The sequence below is a fragment of the Poecilia reticulata genome, linkage group LG4 (genome assembly GCF_000633615.1).
Source record: "Poecilia reticulata strain Guanapo linkage group LG4, Guppy_female_1.0+MT, whole genome shotgun sequence".
NCBI lineage: Eukaryota > Metazoa > Chordata > Actinopteri > Cyprinodontiformes > Poeciliidae > Poecilia > Poecilia reticulata.
In genome coordinates this window covers 1,239,630-1,262,112 of record NC_024334.1, presented here as the reverse complement: position 1 = coordinate 1,262,112, position 22,483 = coordinate 1,239,630, and the positions used below count along the sequence as shown (strand labels likewise).

At 38.6% G+C, this 22,483-nt stretch overlaps 1 protein-coding gene across 5 annotated transcripts in view; it reads left to right on the top strand.

The window, feature by feature from the left end:
• Window positions 1–22,140, top strand: part of LOC103463070 (N(G),N(G)-dimethylarginine dimethylaminohydrolase 1-like) — a 23,010-nt gene extending 870 nt beyond the window's left edge. The window contains exons 1-3 of one of the 5 annotated variants that reach the window (XM_008406198.2): window positions 3,703–3,806; window positions 6,402–6,745; window positions 21,961–22,140. In XM_008406198.2, coding sequence (XP_008404420.1) covers window positions 3,718–3,806; window positions 6,402–6,745; window positions 21,961–22,037 — 510 coding nt within the window. In that variant the 5' untranslated portion in view covers window positions 3,703–3,717 and the 3' untranslated portion in view covers window positions 22,038–22,140. Of the gene's footprint in view, window positions 1–3,702; window positions 3,807–5,105; window positions 5,246–6,401; window positions 6,746–19,792; window positions 19,944–21,960 lie in introns of those variants that run through there. The other 4 variants (XM_008406201.2, XM_008406204.2, XM_008406200.2 and 1 more) reach the window with 4 other exon arrangements.
• The last annotated feature ends 343 nt before the right edge of the window (window positions 22,141–22,483 follow it).

The window sequence follows — 22,483 nt, the reverse complement described above, 5'->3', positions numbered from 1 at the left end:
TTTTTTTTTTTTTTAATTGTGAGTTGGACCAGCAAAGTATTCCATCATTGTGAAGTGAGAGGACCATCTCAAACAGGGTGTCTTTCTGAATCAACGTATGTTGAGATTGTTTGGTCTTTCCAACAACTTTGACCTGCTTCTTAATGTGACAAAATAGGAAAACATTTTAAGAGGCGTGAATGATTTTATGTGTTTGTGCTTCTGGCCCTTTGTTAATGTGACAGGAAACAGTGTTTTCATTGTACGTCAAAGGAAAAATAACATTCAGGAAACATCCCAGAAGGCCAACGCGTGTTTCTTTGTCCCACTTGCAAAATAGTTTCCATTCAGGCTTTTTGAGAACCTTCATAAAGACCATCTTTAAATATTTCTAAATGTTCTTCAATGTGTCTATCCCTGCAGTTTCTCTGTCTCCAAAGGAGACATTTAAGAAAATTCACTCTTCATCCCAATCCAAGACGTTGCGTGACTCCTTATATCTCAGTGTAATGGAAACCTGTTGTCACATCAGAAGACAGCAGCTCTCATAATCAATGCTGAGGAAGTCTGTGGCCAGCAGCCCGCCGGCCTCTGCGTTCAGAGAAACAGAACAGGACGGTGTCACATGTTTGGACAATAGATTCCACTGTGGCGTTTTCAGGATTAAATATCATAAGCAGAATACTTTGTGCATGAGCAACACTTCCTTTCAGTGTCAGGACATGGAACAGCCGGAAGTCCAAAAAGTTATGGTCGTCTCTCTTAAGAATGGCTGCCAGAGTGAATCCAACAATCAAAGCAGAGTCAAGCGCTGAAGAAAGGCAGATCTTTAAACACTGACAGAAGGCAGAAGCTAATGTGTACAGAGCATTTTTACTGAATCTGTTTGTCATACAGTTTCACAGGAAAGGATTAGGATGCAATCTAAGACGATCCCTGTTGATATCTTGTTTTTACAGGGGCCATAAAAACTGATTACTTCAACAATAAATACCAGTAAAAAATGAAAGACTATTTACAAAAGCATATTACACAATACATGTGTTACCTTGTCATATGGCTGTGTGGCACTGAGAGGACAGAGAGCAGATAATGAGTTTTATTACAAAAGCATTACATACCCTGACTGACTGTCAAAATAATCAAAGTGAAAAATATGCATAAAAATCTCAGAGAAGTGATGACTAAGTTGAAAAGAATGGGCATTTCTACAAAAAGTGGGATAAAGAGCGCGATGCCTGCAGGTCAGATCAGATGCATATCCTGTCTTTTTTTATCATTTTACAGCTGATTGTAYAGGCAGTAATCAAATATAAACTCCAGAGATAGCTGCTCATGCTCAGCTTTAATCATGCCTGCGGGTCAGGTCAGTTTTCTCTGCTTCTCAATTAGGACAACATTTTTGTCTTATAGCTCTAAAATCAGTCACATTTTAGATGTGACTGAACTATAGGACATTTTTGTCCTATAGCTCTAAAATCAGTCACGTGATTGGAAAACCAGGAATCATTAAGGCTTCCTGGTTCTTCCTGGTTCTTCCTGGTTCTTCCTGGTTCCTGGTGCAACCCTGCCTACCTCAGAAACACTGTGGGATGACAAAAGATGCCTGGTCCCTAACAAAAGGCAGGTGTGGGAATAAGTGAAGTAGAAAGTGTTTTGCTTCTCAAAGAAATAGAATTACATTTTTAAAAAGCTGACAGAAAATATGAATTACAGGAGCAAATAAAACCAAAACAGCTTAATAAAACATTGAATCATACACCATCTAGCACATATTATGTATGTTTTCTTCTTGTATTATGTTGGTGGAGTTTAAAGCAGAAAAAAATCACTTTTCCCAGCTTTTCYTACTATATATTTTGTCAAATTGTTGACATTTTTAAAAGTAAATTCTTACGTATTCCTAAAGTGACAGGTCCAGATTTTCTGCTTGGATGTAGAAAAGAAAATGTAATTATGTTTGGGTGTGTTTAAGTTACTGTACCGTCCTGACATATGGTACTGCTAAAATGTTCCCTGTCACAAAATAAGCACATTTAAAATGTTGCTTCACCCAAACCACCATCACTACTGTAACTCTTTTTTAAAAAATGTGCCAGATGAGGTTTGCAGCATTGAAAAATCCTGTTCAGTCTTTGGTGACAGGTTTGCTTCAGTGTGGAAAGCACATATTGCCCCACTGTGAGGAATGTGTGCTGTCAGCTGTGATGCTAAATACCCAAATTCAGCATCGTGGTGATGCTTTCCATTTGTCAAGAACTCAAGCAGATCGGCCCCTAACATTAACAAATCCACACCTTGTAAGTAGGCCGCCACCTTGCAAAAGAATTCATATCCCTTCAACTTCATCCATCCATCCATTTTCTTTACACCCTATCTCCCTTAGTGGGGTCAGGAGGGTTTGCTGGTGCCGATCTCCAGCCAACGTTCCAGGCGAGAGGCGGGGTCACCCTGGACAGGTCGTCAGTCTGTCGCAGGGCAACACAGAGACACACAGGACAAACAACCATGCACACACACACACACACACACACACACACACACAACTAGGGGCAATTTGGAGAGGCCAATTAACCTGACAGTCACGTTTTTGGACTGTGGGAGGAAACCAGAGTACCCAGAGAAAACCCACACATGCACAGGGAGAACATGCAAACTCCATGCAGAAAGACCGGGGCCGGGAATCGAACCCAGAACCTTCTTGCTGCAAGGCAACAGCTCTACCAACTGCACCACTGTGCAGCCCTTCCTTCAACTTTTTTTGCATTTTCTCAGCTGAAAAAACAACAAAAAATAAAACGTTTACAATTATGTCAATCAAAAAGGAAAGCTCACATTTTTGTTCTTTGCATTTTATCTTAAGAGACTGATAAATCCGAACCTCTAATTCACCTGATTTTATTCTTGACAGCTTTTTGGTGGCAGAACAACTTTAATAGTAACACGACTTTAAATGTGTCTTCATAAAGTAGGACTGATGTTAATTGAATATTGATTTATTTCCCAGTTGCTCTGGCSCAATCATTGAAAATGATTGATTTGTGTTGTGTTACTTGTATGTCAAAACTGTGTTGGAGTTTGATGAAAATTTAGACAGAATAACTTTTTTCACACAATAACATCTTGAAGCTAGTCTGTCTTCTGGAAAGTAACAAACGATGCAAAGGAAGGGATTTAAAACCTCCATCAGCCCTCCATCCTCTGTTATAGAGGAATAAAAGTAAGAAAACTCCCTTCTGTTCAAAGGGGGAAAAAAACTTAGGCATTATCCATTCAGAACCAAGAATGATGGAAAAGAAGGGGGRGCTGAGCAGGGGGCAGGTGCTGGTATTGGGAAGAGGGTGGGAAGAGGGTGGGCAGTGTTTGGCGATCCTGGCTGGAGTGGAAAATGGAATGTGGGGCTCCTCAGAATGTGCTGGAATGTTTAGCGCAGTTGAGGATAATTGAGTGAATCTGGAACAAGAAAAGACAAACCGAGATCTTGCGGTGGAAAAAAAGTGCTTCTGGGACGTCTGAACAAAACATTCCATCCATTCAGACGGCTTCGCCAGGCCCAGAACCTTCCTTAGATGGCACTGTAGGGAATAGAAGCCCCCACCCGCCCGCCATTCCTCCCATACTTGCCCTACACTTCACACAAGCAGAAAGCCCCTTTTGATATTCTTTGCCCTTGAAGTTCGTGTGTGTTTTTTGCTTGAACTCTGCCAAGAGCAAAGCTTTTAAACATTGGGTTGAAGAATGGCGCTGTGCTCTTATCTTCTTGCTTTTGAAAAGCATTTTTTTTTTAACATGGCTGGAATAATGAAAATCAGTGCTGCAGAAATCAAGTAAGGATATTTCTGTTTTTCTAGCACTTGCACTTCTTGTTTCATGTTGGTATGCATGTGGATGTTGTCATTCATTTTTCAAAGATAAATGTAACTTTTATATTAACATCTTCATTAAGGTGAATCTCCACTTGAAGCTCAAGGTTACTGTAGTTGTTATACTTTATGTAGGTATTGTTCAAGAGTTGAAATAGCTTGATCCATCTTCCCATCAACTCTGGCCAAGTTCACCCAAACTACTGAACAAAAGAATCTCCACAGCATGATGCTGCCACCACCTGATTTCAAACTGAGAATGGTGTCCTAAAGGGTGGTGTACAGTGTTTCCAGGCCAAAAAGTGTCCATTTGGTTCCAGCTGCTGTAGACAAGACCTCTTATTAAAATGGGACTTAATGTGGCTTGTTTTCAACAATTCCTTTGATGCCAAATAGAGATCTGACCACCTGAGCGGAGCATTTCAGCAGCTCCTGCAGTGACCATTGGCCTCTAGGTGGCTTCTCCAAATAATGGAGAAGACACCTCCATTATTTGGAGGTGGCTTCAAATAATGCCACCTCCACCTGGTCCATTTATCTGATAAATGGACCCGATAATTGCTAGTCCATTTATCTGGTCGGTTTTCAGTTGTGTCATCCTTTTTTACATTTCTGTATGATGAATGGACATTGCTCTGTGWGATAATAAAAGCTTGGGAAATTGTTTTATGACCTAATGCTTCTTTAAACCTCTTGACAACTTTACCCSTGACCTGTTTGAGATTTTTCTTGGTCTTGATGTCACTGTGTGTTCTCTGATTTTCCCCAATCATTGAAAAGTTATACTTATACTTTTTTCCACATTATTAGGAGTATCAGAGTAAAGCACAATAAATACACATGAATCCACATTTTTATAGATTTTTTTTTATTGATTGCTTCTACTTTACAAATATGTGCAACATTGCACAGTAATTTACACTGAAGTGATAGTAAGATGACAAAATAAAACMAAAAGCTTGTTTCTGATGAGAAACAAACCTTGTGGCTGATAAGTTTGCTTCTTATCAGAAACAAACTTCAGGCGTCTCAGAAGATAACTAAACAATGTAAAAAGACAATAAGGATTAAAAAATGTTGTAATGGATAATGAATCATTTAAATTAAGTTGCCTAAATTATTCAAATTGGTAGGCTATTTGAATATTATTTAAAGGATGTTGCAGATTGTTTAATAATATTTGTCTGTTTTGATTAGCACTGGTGGTTTTTATTTTGTTTTGTTTAACTGTATTTGCACTTTGTAAAGTTTTTGCGTGTTATGTACCTCACGGGCTGCCGTAGCTAAATGAGGGCATGCCCTATAAAAGCTGGCAGAATCATTGTACCAATGAACGACTTGAATGAACTGTCAAAGGTGCTTGGCACTATCAACACTTAGCGTTCCCCGGTGAAAGCAGCGAGGTACGTTTTATTTTGTTGTTTTGTGTGTATTCTTATATACAAGAATATATTATTGTACAAGAATATATATTTGTATAATATACAAATATTATATTCTAATATTTGTACATCTGTTTAGTTTTCACGGTGACTGAGGTAATCAAGGTGATTCCGGTGATCGATGATCCAMATCAAAGAAAAATAAACAAACCTTGAAAATCACCCGTTGAGCGCAAATCAATTGAAGTGCTGGGGAGCAGCTACAAATGTAATTAAAAACAAGGGGAGAGTTAGATTTTTTTTTTTTGGGGGGGGGGATCTTTTTTTAATCCTTCTGAATAATCAACAGAAAAATCCTTAATTGTGTTGCAGCAATTAAAGGACCAATCTTTAAGGTCTGAGGCCTCCGTGTCATCACCCTAATCTTTAACTTTAACTCTCTCCAGAGAATCCGAGTTGGATTCAAATCAGGACTTTGGCTGTGGAAATCTAAATAATCCTTAAACATCAGTCAGAAGAAACAAGTTGATGTATTGAAAAGATTACAAATMCTGGTATAAAAATATATTTGGGCTAAGCTACAGCTCTGCTTCTTTGTTCATTTCCAAGAGTTACTGTTTGACTAACTGGTAAAGCTTGGTTAACGTTGCATATTTTCTTTTTGCAAATAATTGAAACAAAAGTAATTATTAATTTCACAAACTACTTCATTTTTGTAAATATGTTAACACTGGTTGTGGGTAATACCACACACTGACACAGGGACAATTTGAGAGAAAAAAAAAAAAAAAAAGGCTTTTTATTCCAGCAGTCCTTTGATTTGAAGGCTCTGCTGTGCAGAGACGGTGTGAAACTGATTAATCCATCAGCTTTGTGTGTTTCTGTCACTTGTTGGACTGATCGCCTCTGAGGGCTGACAGCCTCGTAGCGCTTCACGTGATGATCGGCGCGCGTCACCGAAAGCTGTCGCTCGCCCAGAGACTGGAGCTCGGCTGACTGACACTGTGTGTTGCAGGCTGTTGTAAATAAAGAATAAAAACCCAACAAACTGACAGAAAATAAGCAAGACAGGCAGCATTGCGTCAACAGGGTGGCATTTTTTTTTTCTTATTCATTCGCTGAATTGTCTCTTAGGGTGTTTTTTTTTTTTTTTTTTTCCCCAATCCTTTTCCCCCAGATTTGTGCGTGCCAAGAAAGAAAGAGGGAGAAAAAGAGGAAAGCGAAAACATGGCTGGTTTGATGGCAGGTTTTGGTCACTACACCCATGCGGTTGTCCGGGGAATCCCCGCGTCCCTGGCCAAAGAGGCGCTCAGGACCAGCCAGGCGGAGGTGGACCTGACAAGGGCGCGGACRGAACACGAGGCGTACGTCGAGGTGTTGCGGACGAGGCTCGGGCTGGAGGTGGTGGAGCTGCCCGCGGACGAGTCGCTCCCGGACTGCGTGTTCGTGGAGGACGCGGCAGTGGTGTGCGGCGAGACGGCGCTCATCACCAGACCCGGGGCGGAGAGCAGGAGGAGAGAGGTAAGGGATGTGTCAGTATGATTCAACGTGCCCAAAATAATACAATTGGAAAAAAAAAAAAAGTTTGATGTGGGCTTGGATGGGTTTGCCTAATCCCTCCTCTCCTTGTTGTCTGTTGGGATGCAAGTAATAGGTTTCAGGGAAGCACAGGGAGCTGAATGAAGCACTGACAAAACATCCAGGTGATCAACATTAGAGCAGATTACTCAACACATAAAGCGCCCATGTGTGATGGTGATGACAGTTAAATATGAACTAAACCCTTAATCTCTCTAAAATCTGCAACTCTGTGCACAACATCCTAAATTATAGATATAAAACAACAATAAAAAACAGTGTGCAGTCTGTTAATATGAGGGTGTATTGATAACTTTGCAAGACAACATCCATATAAAACATATTACATTTTGTATCGGGTGTTAATGCATTTTTTCCCCTGTATATTTTATTTCTAGTTAATTGCAAGTTCAAAGTGCTTGCTTTCTTTTATTGTAGATACTTTGCATTTGAAGGCATCCAGTGCAGTGTTGCCTCATAACTTACAAAATTTGACCTAAGTTGGAACACATGGCTTTGAGCGAAACACGGCGTCTCCACAGATATGTCCAAAAAAAAAAAAAAAATGAAATGACTGGAAAACAAAGGAAACAAATAAATACATTGTGTGACTGCACATGGTTGCCTAGTGAGGGGAAGCTGCAGTTTGGGGTATTCATGTATGAGTGTTTGGCAATGAGGGGAATGGTAGGACAGATTCTGTGAAAGCTCCCTGTCATTCCACATCAGAGTCACTTTACTTGGCTCACTGGTGATGATGGTCCTCCAGCCTCACTGACGGCACAGATATTGATCGGAAAGCTCAGTGCAGCCACCCTCAGCCCTGCCGCGTTTCACATATGACACACATGACGCCAGTTTGGTTTGCATTGCATATGAATGCACAAATCATCAGCTCTCTCATAATAATATGCGCATGATTTTTGTGCACTGGTTTGGTTACTTACCCTTATTGCAGTAGGCAGGAAACATATCAAGCCAGGGACACATATAATGACAGAACACATGCTTGTGCAAATCACAAGTACAATTTAGCAAAATTAATATTGGATATTTATTTCTGCACACATGGTGTTTTAAATATCACTGGGAGATGAAACAAAGTTAGCTGCTTAATGTGCTGGTATGGTTGCAAATGCATGTTTGCGTTAAAGTGACGATGAAGGCTTTTAGTCTGGAATTGAGATTATGTATTTTGGTGACCAATGATAGGTTATGCTTTCATATAAAGTGTTTGGCGGCTTTTTAAAGCACGTTTGCTTTGCAGCGATGCATCCAAGCGCTGTCAGGATTACCTTTAACCATTTGTGATGGGTTTCAACATTTCAGCTGCTCACAACTTTAACGCCAACATATTCCAAGACTTGTCTCCATTGTTTGCTGTGGCCAGTTCCCAGTTTAGATAAGCAGTGCAGTGTTCAGGACTGCCTGTACTTGTTCTTCACATGGAATTAGGACACAGCTGTGTCTGAACATGTGCAAACATTAATACCCCATTGCTTGGAGTCGGTTTGTTACAAGGTTTCATGAAAAACAGACTTTTTTTTTTTTTGTTAATCATTGTCAACAGCTTGGCTTTGTGTTCTTCAAGTGAAATTATGAACTTTGCCCAGATCCTGCACAGAGATGAATTATCTCTTTGCTTTGATCTTAGAGAACAGAAGTTATTTGTGGGACTATTGACATAGGAACCAAGGTGTTTGTCTAAGTAAAAAAAAAAGGCATTGAGTTGTTGGTTTATAATGGACTTTTCAACCCCCAAAATCAGCTTAATGTATTTTCATCTAACTATATCCCAAAGTCACTTCAAAGGAACTTAATGACTTACTTGATGTATTAAGATATTTCCTCCCTCTGTTCTTGGAATTGCGAGACCATCAATTCCTTAATAGAGCTGATGAATTATAGATTTTTTTATGATGTGCCATTAAATAAAGGTGTAGAGCCACAGCATGTTCTCAGGCATTTTAGCAATGATCATCTTGAATGCATGTTGAAAATAAATCCTGCCATGACTTGCTTTTTCTGTACCTTTTAGAGTAGAGATTATTGTCTTGATTTGAATAATGTTTAGTTATTGTGACAAAAAATGTGTCTGGAAAATAATGAAAGATTTTGGGTGCGTATCCAACAAGACCATATTCACCTTATAAAACAGTTTGAAGCCGAGTTTGACGTGCCTGTGATTTATGTCAGGGTTAAGGCAGGATAAGGGACAGAAGTTAACCTGAGGCTGGTACAGCCCTGAGCGTCCCACTGAGGCAAACTCAAGGCCTTTGTAAAAAAGATCAATGATGAGCTGTAAAACTGAGCTTCTTTCAAAGCCAACATGTAAACCACTAGAGCAGGCATGTTCAGCAATGATACAGTATGTGCTCGTATAAGCAGCGCCTGCATGAGGAGACTACCAACTGATTATGCAAGAGAGCAAGATCCACTCTGCACTTTCCATCTAGTCTTTTGCTTGGGTCTTTAACTGCTTTTTCTTCAGAGGCTTAACAGTATTAGGTTATTTTTAATATGCAAGAAGATGCCCCAGTCCTTCCTATACGGTGTACAGTGGTTGATTTGTCAATATCCGAAGGGGGTTGCTTATGTCCCAAGATGTTCACATTCTGGCCTTGTCACCATAATTAATTTAGCCAGAAATTGTCCCAGAAATGATTACAATAAACGATAATACTGTTGTTTTGAGACAATTTTCAAATGATGTAATGTTAATGGCATTACAATGCAGGAACACATTAACAAAGATCTATAAACTTTAAATTCCAATCAATATTTAACACTGGAACTGGAAGATTTTTTTTTAATAGCCAAAATAAATAAACAAAGCAACAAAAACATCAAATATAATGAATTATAAACAAAATTAGCGCACTAGACTGAAGACTTTTGTCCTGCGGCTCTTGCTGGAAAAAGAGAAAAATAATAAATCATGCAAATGGAAATTATTGAAGTCATTTTAATTTATCAGGCGATTCATTTATTTCTTGATTACTGCGACAGACTTATTCACAAAATGCTAACAGCCCGGCTGCTTTAGGTGAATCAGACAGAAATATAGGATGTGTAGTCAGAATGATTACTGAAAACAATGTAAGTAAATGTAAAGCTTTGCTTGAACCAACAGCTGTATTTGTTTTGGGATGGACTATAATATGTAACACTGTGTAGGCTCTATTTAATAAAACATCAGCAGTAACCTCTGTTGTGCTGCAGAAGAAACATGACTTCATGTTTGGATTTTTTTATTTGTTTTTTCTGCAACTGCATCATGACAGACAGACCCAACAGAGATATGAGTCCAACAGCAAAAGTACTGAAAGTTTAAGATGTTAGTCAGCTTGATAAATGAAAAAGGAGATGGCTGGGGAACAGTAGACAGCAGTGGACACTTAGGCTTTAAAAAGTGGACAATAATCAGACGTCTGTCAGTGGCAGTGGCTTTTACAGAACATTTCTGATACTGATTGATGTTGGTTGTTGGTGTTTGGTTACGAGAATGCCCAATAAAGCAGTCAGTATTTTTGTCACCCTGATGACCTCGGCGTCCGATCATAACCAGAGAATTATTCATTTCTTTTTAGACGGCTGATAACCACACAGTGTGAACCCGGCATTGGCTGCAGCCTCCAAGCCAACTATTTCTGACCCTAACACTCAAATATAAATGACTTTTCTATTGACAAAAATGGTAATATAGCATTCTAAAAATCATAAATTTCTTTTTTCCAATTTACATGAAAGAAGGAAATGTGTGCTCTGCAGATATCGCATTGGTGGATGACTGCTTTGATAAACTCTCTATTTTCCATTAGTTTGAATAAAATCCTATTCAGGTTAAGGTGATAAACATTTCTCTGTAATGTTTTTTTTTTATGTCCTCATTTAATGCCATAAGGCTGCATGTAAACGTTGTCACTGTCCCTGACTTCTGATCACACAGTTGCTGCGTAATAAAGTTAAGAGAGTTGGAAATAGTAACTGTGAAAGGAAAAAAATCCTCAAAGCTTCATTTTAGGTAGTTGTTCTCACTGCTCTCTGCACATTAGGTTACTTCTGTTTATGCATTTGCATTTTAACTGTTTTTATCCATTGTGACTTTTAAATGAGGAAGAAAATTCAGGCTGCAGGGTTAAAGGAAACTCATATTCATGAAGTACCAAATCTGTGTTGAGGGCAATGATACGAACAGAAGATGTAAAATCTAGGGGAAGAATGTAACAGGATTTACAAGTAGAGGTTCTCTCACATGATGCAGACTGAAGATATTGTGTGGTTTAACCCACAGAGTAAAATAGCCTTTTGAGCAATCTAAAAACGGGTTTCTGTGTTAAAAGCTGCAGTCATGCAGGATCATCAACTCGTCCAGCCAAGCCTCCATTTTGATTTGCTCTGCCATCGATTGCTAGTAAAGTTCAATGAGAAGCAGAGTGACATGTGCCCTTTTGGTTGGAAAGACACCAGATTTGTCTTTGCCTGCTCCGTCTCTGGGGATTTCCTTTCTGAATGCTAGAGTAGAAAAACACAAGCGGGAGGTAACCATATCATCTGGAGGAATACCAAGTTAAACTGAACAAATGTGGAAATATGATGCATTTCTTTTTAATTTTGTGTTAAGAGTGCAGCTGTTTTCTCTTAGTTTGAGTGTAAACAGTTAGCAGAACATTATATTTTTCTCAAACTGTGAGTTTGAGCCTAATTGACAAATTAGATGATTTTTATCCTCATTTTCCTTATTCAGTGATTTGAGCTGAAAATCAGCTTAACGTTTAGTTTTCAGTGTAACAGGGAGGTGTTGGTCTCAGGCGAAAAAACAAAAAGGTCCACCCACATGATTCCTTGGTTTCTTCTCTGTGACAGATTGGGCACTTGAGAAATTTACCATCAATCTGCTTCTACTAAAATGTTTCCTTGATCTTGGTGATTCAGTGACATAAGGTATGATAAAGATCAAATCTGAAAGTGGCTTTCAAAACAGCAGCCCACTGTTTGTGGGTTTTCTTTGCAATTAAAGATGGGAGAGCAATTTCATGGGCGACCGGTTTGAATGTTGCAATTCATCACGGTATCTACTCAAACACAACTTTTTTGTTGCCTCTTCCCACACCAGGAGGTTAGCAGCTTGTCAGCTCTGAGGTTTTCAAAACCATCAGAACATTTTTAAGAACCCCGACAGACGTAACTCCTGGAAATAAGATTTACTGCAGGAGTTTCAGATTTGATCTCATACCTTCAGTTTCAGCATTGGATTTTTTTTTTAAACTAATATCATTTAAAAAGTTTTTAAATCGGTTAAAAATCTGAAAACATTAATTTGACTTTAATATTAACAGTTCAGAAATATGTTCTATCTACTGCAGCATTTTACAGAGCTGTAAACTGTAGTGCTGAGATATATTTATACATATCAATTAGGATTTAGCTTTTTCTTTTTCTATTTGCTAAATGCCAAGAAGAACATTTAAGACAATTTTTATTACTCTAGCAAATGGAAAAATTTTGGTAATCCTAATTGACCTAAAGAGAAAATTTCATTCTGATTTCACGTCAAACAGTGTGGGGGAAAAAATGCATGTGTCCTTTAATAAAGTGTATGCAAACGTCTGGTTTCAACTGTGTCTTTAAATATTGATTATCAGCCGTAACTTTAATATCAATAGCAAATATGGATCCAAATCTTTAGATCAGTGCATTCCTAATAATTTTTTGCTGATGGACTGTCAGGTTGACAATGCTCCCAAACTTAATCACTCAAAAGTACAGCATTTTCTTTAATTTTTTCCCCTATTGTATTTAATTTTATTGAAACCGTTAAAACAGTTCACTTAACACGAGAAAGCCTGGAAAATGAGTGTAATTAAAAATGGCTAAATTCTGTTATAAAATAAGTATAGAAGGATTGGGTAAGTCCAGGTCTGCAGTCTGAACCTCCTGCTCCACAGCCACAATATTTGGGTCATGTTTCTGTAGACCTAATATTTAAGTTCGGTCCTCGTTATTTGTATTCCTGTGGGCCCTCTTTCTGGTCATGCCTCACGTTTCCACCCCCAAACCATCACCAGACAGCAGAAGAGGCCTTGTTTTGACTAGACAACCTGCAGATCCAGATTCCTCACCTCCCTCCTGCCTCTTATACGACTTCCTTTCCGGAAACAACTTTGTTTCCTACAGGGAGACATGACATCCGAGTGTGATCTGAGGGGAGGAAGGTGACTCAACTGCATCCCACCTGCAGCAAGTGGGTTGAGGTGAACGTGCCTTCTCCAACTGTCTGACACATTCCTCCCACAGTTAACCCTCCCGTCCCCTTGCTGGTTTTTTGCCTCACTGCTCAAACAGACTAAAACACTAAATTCTCCATCCAAAAACACTTGAGGGGTCAGAAAAAAGTTTCAGTTGACTACAAAGAAGGCAACTCTGTTTTCAGCAAAAGAGAATACATATATTGGGTAGTGGTATTGGTAGAATACCACTCTACTAAAAATGTAAATCAGATTAAAAACTGGGATTTAAGTTGGCAAAAGGTTTTTGAATTTAAATGAGGCTTTGAATAACTTAAAGTGTCAAGATATTGAAATATATTTACAAAGTGATGACTTTAAATAATTTAATGACTTCCTTTGGCWACTGCTTTTACAGAGATTGGCACGTGTGTGTTGGGWAYTCCTAGGAATAAATATTAAATATAACCAAACTATTAAAAKGGTCTTGGAAGGGAGTTCACTCCATCATAGGTGGAAATTAACTGGGATAACCGGCTACTTTTCCTTTTGTAAGTTGATTTACAGCGTCTCGCAATAGGATTTCAACCCCTTAAATTTTTTTTTATGTTTTTGTGCATAGAGATTGAAATGTTCAGAAATTCCAATAAAGTCAGATACTTAACAGATTATTAATTTCTTATTAGTGCAGGGTAAGAAAAACAACTTTACAGTTTCAAAAGSGTCACTTGATCTGCAGAGTTCATAGCAAAAACAGCTGATTTCCTTTCCTGTTTGATGCGCCAGGTGTTTACTTTTCATATATGTGGAGTAGAAACAAAAATGTAGACCAGATGGACCCCTTTGCCATCGCCTTGACCTCTAGTCCAGCTTAGTTTGGTCTACTGTAACCACCACCTCMCAGTACAGTGGAGAACTCTGTGAAACAGCTGCAGGACACTTGCGAACAGGAACTCCTCGCAGGATGACCCGGTCACACTCTGCCGTCACTGTGGGCGTGTGAATGTCTGGCTCAGTGTGTGAGTCGGAGTAGTGGAAGACACAGGAAGTGGGCCAGGCAAGGCGGTGCTGAGAGAAGTCTTGCTGAGCCCAGTGAGGGTTCTTCACTGGTTGAGACAAAAGCTCTTTTACTGCTCGACACTTTAGGAGCAAAAAAACATGACATTTAATCTTCTTTTCTTTGCTTTGTAAGTTTAGTCTACTGTACTGTTATCAGCTTTCTTAGAAGACACAGTGGGAGGGCATTTTCAGAAAATGCTGTTTCAAGTAGAATGTATGGATAAAAGATAGGTACTTTTATGGCTTCATGTTCTGCTTCTACTTTTCTCAAAAAAGGTTCAATGATTGACTGAGAGGCTGTTAATCTTCTACTCTTGAAACTACACTGCTCAAAAAAATAAAGGGAACACTTAAACAACACGATATAAACTTCTGTGAAATCAAACTGTCCACTTAGGAAGCAACACTGATTGACAACGGGGTCCCTCGTCGGGTCAATCGGTGTTGCTTCCTAAGTGGACAGTTTGATTTCACAGAAGTTTGATTTACTTGGAGTTAAATTGTGTTGTTTAAGTGTTCCCTTTATTTTTTTGAGCAGTATAGTTTGAACAGTCTCATGTAAATACTGGAAAAAACACACTGAGCTTTGCTGTTTCATGAAGTCTGAAAGGAGGAATAATGTCCTAAATCCTGCAGCTTTTATTCATTTAAAGTTTTGAATCCCATCTGTTGAACATTTGAATATTAAAAAAAGGAAATGGCATTCTTTAAACACATGGTCATAGATTTATTTGCATTCTAAATCTGAGATATCTCCCTGTCCATGGAGAATGCATTGATGTCATTTTAACTGTAGCTTGTGCCAAACAATGCAAACAACTCAGCTGCAGCTGGAGATGCACTAATAAATTGGTTAAAATTTGTTGATTTTTGTGCTTGTGACCAGCCAGTCAGACACTGAAAATACCAACATTTTCGCACATAAAGACAAAAACTATTCCTAGGCATGAATGTTGTTACTGACTGAAGAAGACTCAAGTGATACAGAATTACAGAGATGCAAGACATTTTTTAAAGAGACTATTTTTATGCAATGCCAAGACTTGTGTGCAGCTCCTTCAGGCTGCGAGACGGTGAGAGAGTGAGAGTCTTTCAGCTGATAACAAACAGGATTGAACTAGAAAGGACATCCTGGATTTGGACAGGTTTGCAGTCTTTAGGAAAAATTTAAGGTGAAGACCTAAATTCTCTAGGGATAGACATRAAAACATGACAGACATTGCTGTTAAGGCAATACAAGCTACACTAATTATCCTAATAACTAAGACTTTTACTTTATGTGAAAAATAAATCCTGTTTTGCTGTTGCAGGTTTGTCAATGACCAGTTAAGGGGTAAATTACAGGAAAATACATGTTTTAAATGCTATTCTTATGCTTTTAAAGCATCTAAAAGTACAATAGATAAGTCAGAACTTTGCAAAGCTGAAGATATTCCAATTATGAATCTCTAATTGGAATATTTTTGTATAATTCTATCTTTGTCTTAAGTAAAAAAAAAAAACATATCTGTCAAGACTGATTGAAATAAATCATTGCAGGTTTTATCTTCAATATTACAAAACCACACACTTCCTTCCTCTCTTTCTGAGATATAAACTGTCAACAATGACTTTATTGATTGCCAGAGATGGAGAGCCTGAGGGAATATTTTATACCTTGCAGGCTTCTGCCATTAGTCTTGTCTGTCATGCCAGCTGTCAGCTAGAGTTAAATGTCCAGTTAACTCTGTTGCCTCAGTTAGTCTGTTGGGTTTTTCTCTTGAGGAGCATTAATGGGATTTAACGGTCACCATTGTTGACAAAAACAAAATTCTAAATGTAACCTTTTAGTTAAATTTTAAGTTATTTGTTACCACAGTTAGTTATCACTGTAGTAGGACATGCAGCAGAAGGCATCCATAGGCCCTGTGGCTGTAACTGATTAAAGTTTTCTATCCTGTCTTCGCAGGTGGCCATGTCTTGATAGGTTACGCAACCGGGTGACAATTTTTCCATTGTTTGATCAGTGTTGTTTAAAATACCCAAAGCTTGGCATGTTGTTTTATAATCTAGCCAGGCTTTAATCTCATCTACATCTTTATCCCAGACCGGTCGTGTGTGTGTTCCTTGGTCGTCATAATACTGTTTGCTTGCTGGTGTCCTTCAAAAAAACCCTTTGAGGTCTTGAGAGCACAGCTGTATTTAAACTCGAAATACACTGTATACAGTTTCCAATACACCGGAACAACCCTGGGATAATGCTAACATCCATTCTGATGTAGGCTACGTTTTAATTAAAGTAGGTTTTTTTTTCACAGGGGATGTAACAAATGTGCTTATTCAGTTCTAAACCAAAATGACATGCATGTGTCTTTCTTTGAATTCCATTAATGTAAGACACTTTTACATAGAGAGAGTCTTGTGGACAAACTTGTTTTGGCAACAAGTATCAAATTGATGGATCCTCAGTATCCCTGCTGCCACAGAAACACTGTTTTCACATCTGCTCAGAACATACAATATGCACCTTTAACAGGATTTTTCTGTCAACAACAATAAGCAATGTTTCTGTTGCACACACTTTATGCTTAATTTCTGTCAAACATTCCCAGTCAGCTGTTTTCTTTTTTTCCTTTCATACATCATTAATTTACATTTATTTTATCCACAGGACACGGGGGAGCTCATTAATACAGCAGTCAGTCGATATTAATCTCAACTATGACTTCAGCATATAGCCATGTGAAAGTCGTTATCTGTAAACCTTACTTTGACTGAGAGCTGATTTTTATCTCATGGAAACTTGGAAATGATCGGTAGTGTGTGAGGCTTGGGACCTATTTGTGATGAACTTGGTATGATCTTCATGAAGAATGAAAGGTGTGACATGTGGTGCTATGCAAGTCTTTCCTTTTTCTCATCTACTTTGAGATTAATTTCTTTTTATTGTTGGCCTCCTTGCTCAGTATTATGTTTTTGGCTTTTCATGTAATTTCACTCTTAATATTTAAGAACTGGGTATAACCACATCGTCGTGAATCCTGACAGAGTTTACATTGTGTTCTTCCAGTTGTTGGTCTCTGATACAACATAGAGCTGAAAATTCCTGACAGTGTGATTATCATTTGCCTTGTAAAGAGCCAATCATTAGCTTTCAGCAAAAGTGATAAATCCATGTTTAGCAGTGCGGCTTTCAATTATCCATCCATTTTCTTACACCCTTGTCCCTTAGTGGGGTCAGGAGGGTTGCTGCCTATATCCAGCTAATGTTCCGGGCGAGAGGCAGGGTCACCCTGGACAGGTCGCCAGTCTGTCACAGGGCAACACAGAGACGCACAATCATGCACACACACACTCATACCTAGGGACAATTTGGAGAGGCCAATTAACCTGACAGTCATGTTTTTGGACTGTGGGAGGAAACCGAAGTACCTGGAGAAAACCCACCATGCTCAGGGAGAACATGCAAACTCCATGCAGAAAGACCGGGGCCGGGAATCGAACCCAGAACCTTCTTGCTGCAAGGCGACATCTCTACCAACTGCGCCACTGTGCACCAAAATTAAACTTTATATCCTACAATTTTGCCAAACTAATGAGAAAATCGTATGTATTTTATGATTTTTGAACAGCAGATCCTGTTTTAGCTACTGTTATTCTCAACGCAAAAATGACATAAATTAGCCTTACTGGTAAACTAGTTATGTAATTGGCAAATAAGTCGTCCAGTGAGTTAGACGGTTCAGGAGAAGGAGTCAGAGCAAATGTAAGGAATATCCTGTCCTGGCTAGAAAACAAAATGAGTTATATCAGTTCCTTTTGAAACGGTTTGAAACTAAATTACGACGCAGATTCATTCAAAAAGGTGATCAATGTCAAGAGGAATTCACATGGCTTATCTCCATTAATGGAGGGTAGGATGAAACAGATTTCTAGTTTCACTGCAGGAAATCATACAAATGCACTATGTGCACGTTTTCATTCACACAAACGTGACTAATATGTGTGCGTCTCTGAAGGTGAGACTGAGGTGTTTAGTTTCCACGTCAGGTTGAGTCAGAGGGAGATGTTATCTATCAAATGGATGCTAAAATGTTCTCTTAGTGTCAGGAGGCTGGCGGCCCCTGGGGAGAACGCGTCTCTTGCACCTCTTTCACCTACTTGTAAGTTGTGTATGTGTACAACATGGAGACTTACATCTTTGTGGGGTTAGCCTTAATGAATGAAATCTGAAAAAAAAAAAAAAAATCTAAAATCAAACTAATTTTGATGCAGTAAAATTAATTGCTGGGCATAATCACTTTACATTTCACAATTTGATTTAACTCGAGTCAAGCTCACCTTTGATTCCAAACGCACCTATAAACGGTTCAGTTGTTGCAGATTCACCTGTTTGCAGATATTTCTGTGGAGCATAACTCTAAACTATAAGCATTTGTATGATTGTGGATTTTTTTTCATTCAGTACATCTATTCTATGATATGACATTCTATTTACTGGCGTTAGCAAAGTGGCTAATCCTGAAGCTGCAATCGTTTTCCTTTCCATTGATAACCTCAAGAGGAAAATAAGGAAAATAGTGGATGTGAGCTTCTGTGGAAGTGCCAAGATGGCTTCCACCGTGCATGTTAATGCATTTTAACATGAGTGTTTGTACCCATAATGCTGGTGGATGAAGTTGATTCTAATTGTGAAAATATACGCTGAGTCAACATTACGCCACTTTTTCTTTGCACAGGGTGCAAAGAAAGAAATGAATAGAGATAACATTCATTAATCTGAAAATCATCCAGTTCAGCAAATTTCTTAGTGTATTTTGGCAAATATCTAAAATGTATGAAGAATATCCTCAGCAATACAATAAGTTGAGGCACTTTACTGGTGTTTGTTGCAACCAGCTAACTACGTTGTGTTTTAAGTGATCTTTTTATTTAAGTAAATCAGATTTGAGATATGGTTTTTGTCTTTTCAGTTTTTTCATGAAAAAGTTATTACTTGCATTAATATATGTAGTTACATGTAGCAATTTTATGTTGATGTGTGAGAGAAATTAAAAGGGAAGCCTATGCCTGGAAGCAGGGTTGGAGTGTGATACAGAGGCATAGGGAGGTGTCTGTAAAAAAGTGTGTGTGTGTGTGTGTGTGTGTATGTATGTGTTCCCTCCTCTGTCTGCCCTGTGCTGTCACAGTCTGGTGTTATATACACTCCAAGTCTGTTCTCACGCCAACCTACACACTGGAAACGTTCGGTCTTGCTTTGCTCTGCCCTCCTCAGTCATGCATACTCAAAAAACTTTGATAATAACTGAATATTTAAAGTTCCACAATAATCTTCTTTTTAAAAATATTTGCAGGATTCAGAGATTAGTCTCTATAAAACATATTTGTCTTAAGTTCTCAGAAGTGATCCACAAGTAAAGTTGTTTTTGTTAGATGTCGTTTGATGATTCCAAGCCTCGAGCTTAAAGTAACTTGTATTATTGTGTTTTGGTGATCCTTATGAAAATTTGATTGGTCTACTCATTCTTCGTTTTTCTAAGGATCACTCACTAAACCTTGCAGTCAGAAAAAGAAAGCAATGCATGCATAGCAGGTATGCTGTGCTTGTGCATTTATGTGTCAGTGGAAGGTTATTCATGTCTCGGGCTGTGAAAACTTACTTTTGGTCCACTGGATGGCTTCTTACATAAGATCCTCTTTCCATTGTGTAACTGTGTTTATTTAGCTTTCCAGCAAGCGGTTTGGTGAAGAGGTGAATGTCGCAGACAGGCTACAGAGGATACACAGGCCTCAGAGGTGGAGCAGATGCTGCATTTTGTTTTCACTGTGTTTGGAAAGAAGGTATTAAACCCCCCCAAAAATGCCAACCAACTGTTTAGACAGTTGTCAACGACAGATTGATTTATTTTTTCTTTCATGTAGATCATGTAGATCGTCTTAATTTGACTGTTTTTACTTTAGATGTGGAAAAAGTTAAGAATTTTACTCTAGTGTCATGTTGGGGCCAAATAAACACTTGAGCTTTGTTCAACCATGTGTTACCTCTGTTGATATCTTTTAAAGCTGCTGTGTGTTTACAGAGACTCCCTCTGCACCCCATAAATACTCRCAGCACTAACCTGTTACGGCAGTTTTATCATTGGAGAACAAACACTGTGATGATAGACACCGTAAATGTGACAGGAGACTCTGAGCTGCTTGCAGTGCTTTTCACTTTTACCAGTAATCTGACGTGTAAAAGGCTTTGAGATAATAACCGTTTTAAAGCAGAAGCTTACTCTCACACTGACAGTTTTGCCACAATTCCCAGTGTAGATCTTGTATTTTTTTAGTTTTTTTTAACCAAAAAAATGTTCCTCTTGCCTTCATGCTTTTTAACTGATTGCTCTGACTGGCAAATTTAGCCTGATTTAAAAAGTTAAAGACGCATACTAATTTAAGGGTCGATATTATATAAGAGTTGCTGTGTCAAATCAAATGTATACCTCTCCAAAGAGTTATGAATAACTAAACGTTTATGGGTATTCCAGTCAACCTAAAAGTTATGTTTTTACAATTTCTTTTACAGCTCAGTCTATCTCTGTTCTCTCTCGGACGTCATTTAAACACCTCACTATGATTAAACGTAGCAAACTTCCAGACAGTTTTTAGAAAAAAAAAAAAGTCTCTGACTTTTCAGCCAGTAGACTGGGACAATTCTTTTTATTGCATATTTACCCTGAGATCTACGTTGAATGAAGGTTAATGATATTATACTTTGTCTTTTGAACAATATATTTCTTGACACATGTCTCTATTTTCGTCAAAATATGTAGGAACAAAAAAATGTTGAAGCAAAGTGAGAGCTGTAGGGTTAAAAACATTCTTGACTTAAAAAAAAGTCTTATATTTGTCCACACTTCACAGCCCAGTGAAGTAGATGTTTGAAGTGAAAGAGGAAATCAGCTCTGACAGAATGGGAAGGTTCTCTGCTTCTTAGTGCTTACCATAAACTCATCTAATTGCTCTGAGGCTCCAAACCCACAATAAAAGGTCATCTGTTGGGGCCCAGAGCTGTGGGAGGCTCCGGTCGACTTCCGGAAAATTGGAAAGTGATAGAAAAGCTTGCATACAATTACGCACACATATAGACACGCATGCAATGTGTTTAGTTAAGATGTTACGTTTTCCTCCTTTAAGTAACCTGTTGTCCACAACACACTCTCACTTCACAGGCTCATTTAATACATTTTTTAACATTGAAGTATATTTGATAGCAGGAAAAATGGCAGTGAGAGTTTCTGCAAGTGGATGTTAAATTCATGTGTGGTTGCCTTTGTGTCGTCATGAAATCAAGTTAATAATATAAAAACGGCAGGAGAGAAATCTCACTAGTTAAGCCAGTCTGCTGCTTACTGAGTTCAGTGTAAGAGGAAACAGTCTTGGCATGTGATCACAGGTCAGGGGCTCCAGGGTTATGGAGACAGACTGATGAACTGGAGTCTACTGCCCAGTAAAGGATGTGGCCTATCACCCTGTTAGCGGACAGGATTAGCACATCAACACCGTAGGAAGCCAAATTGCCAGTATCAACTTTAAAGGTCACGCAGTTATATGAGCAGCCGTAATTGAGTGCCAGTGCCCTCGCTTTGACCAGCTTGATGGTGTGTATCCTCTACAGTGTACTTATCGTGACTTGTAAAAAGATTACTTCTGACTTCTGAGTCTTTGAACTCCAGCTGACATCTTATTTGTTGGAGTCAACAAAAAGCTCAGCACTCAGACTGATGGATTGCCATCTTGTTGTATTGCAACTTCTACCCACATATAAGTTGCAATACAGAGAAATGAATCCTGATTTCTTTGTAATGTGTTAAATGTAGTTTTTTACAGGCACAGCTCTCTGTTCCTCAGGCTCAGTGCATCTGCCTCTGCCACAATCTGGATTTCATTGGATTTCTCAGATGGAGCTGCAGGATGAAGTGGATTGAACAAACTGGGGAAAAACATCAAAGCCCATAACACTTCTTGCACTTTCTGTTGGAGCAGGTACATGATGCCTCAGGATATTAAAGAAACTAACTACAAAGGGTATCAGTAACAGTTTCGATGATTAATTTTAAGAGATTAATGAAACTGATGGCTAATCTGTTTGGCTCTGTTTAAAACACAAATATGAATTAGAATTTGCTGTAACAGGCTTCATAATTATCCTGGAATGCATTAGGCACAGTCTGTCCAAACATCCACACACACACATTTTCAGTCATCGTAAGTGGTAGAGAACAGAGGAAAGTATGGATTTCTCACGTAGGAAATGCCCCCTGCTTTACATAATATAAGAATACAAACATCATACAATCATAACCATGCAGTCATATCTTTTTAAAGCACAAAAACAGATTTCTTTAGCACTTGGAGCAAAGTAAGATGAGAT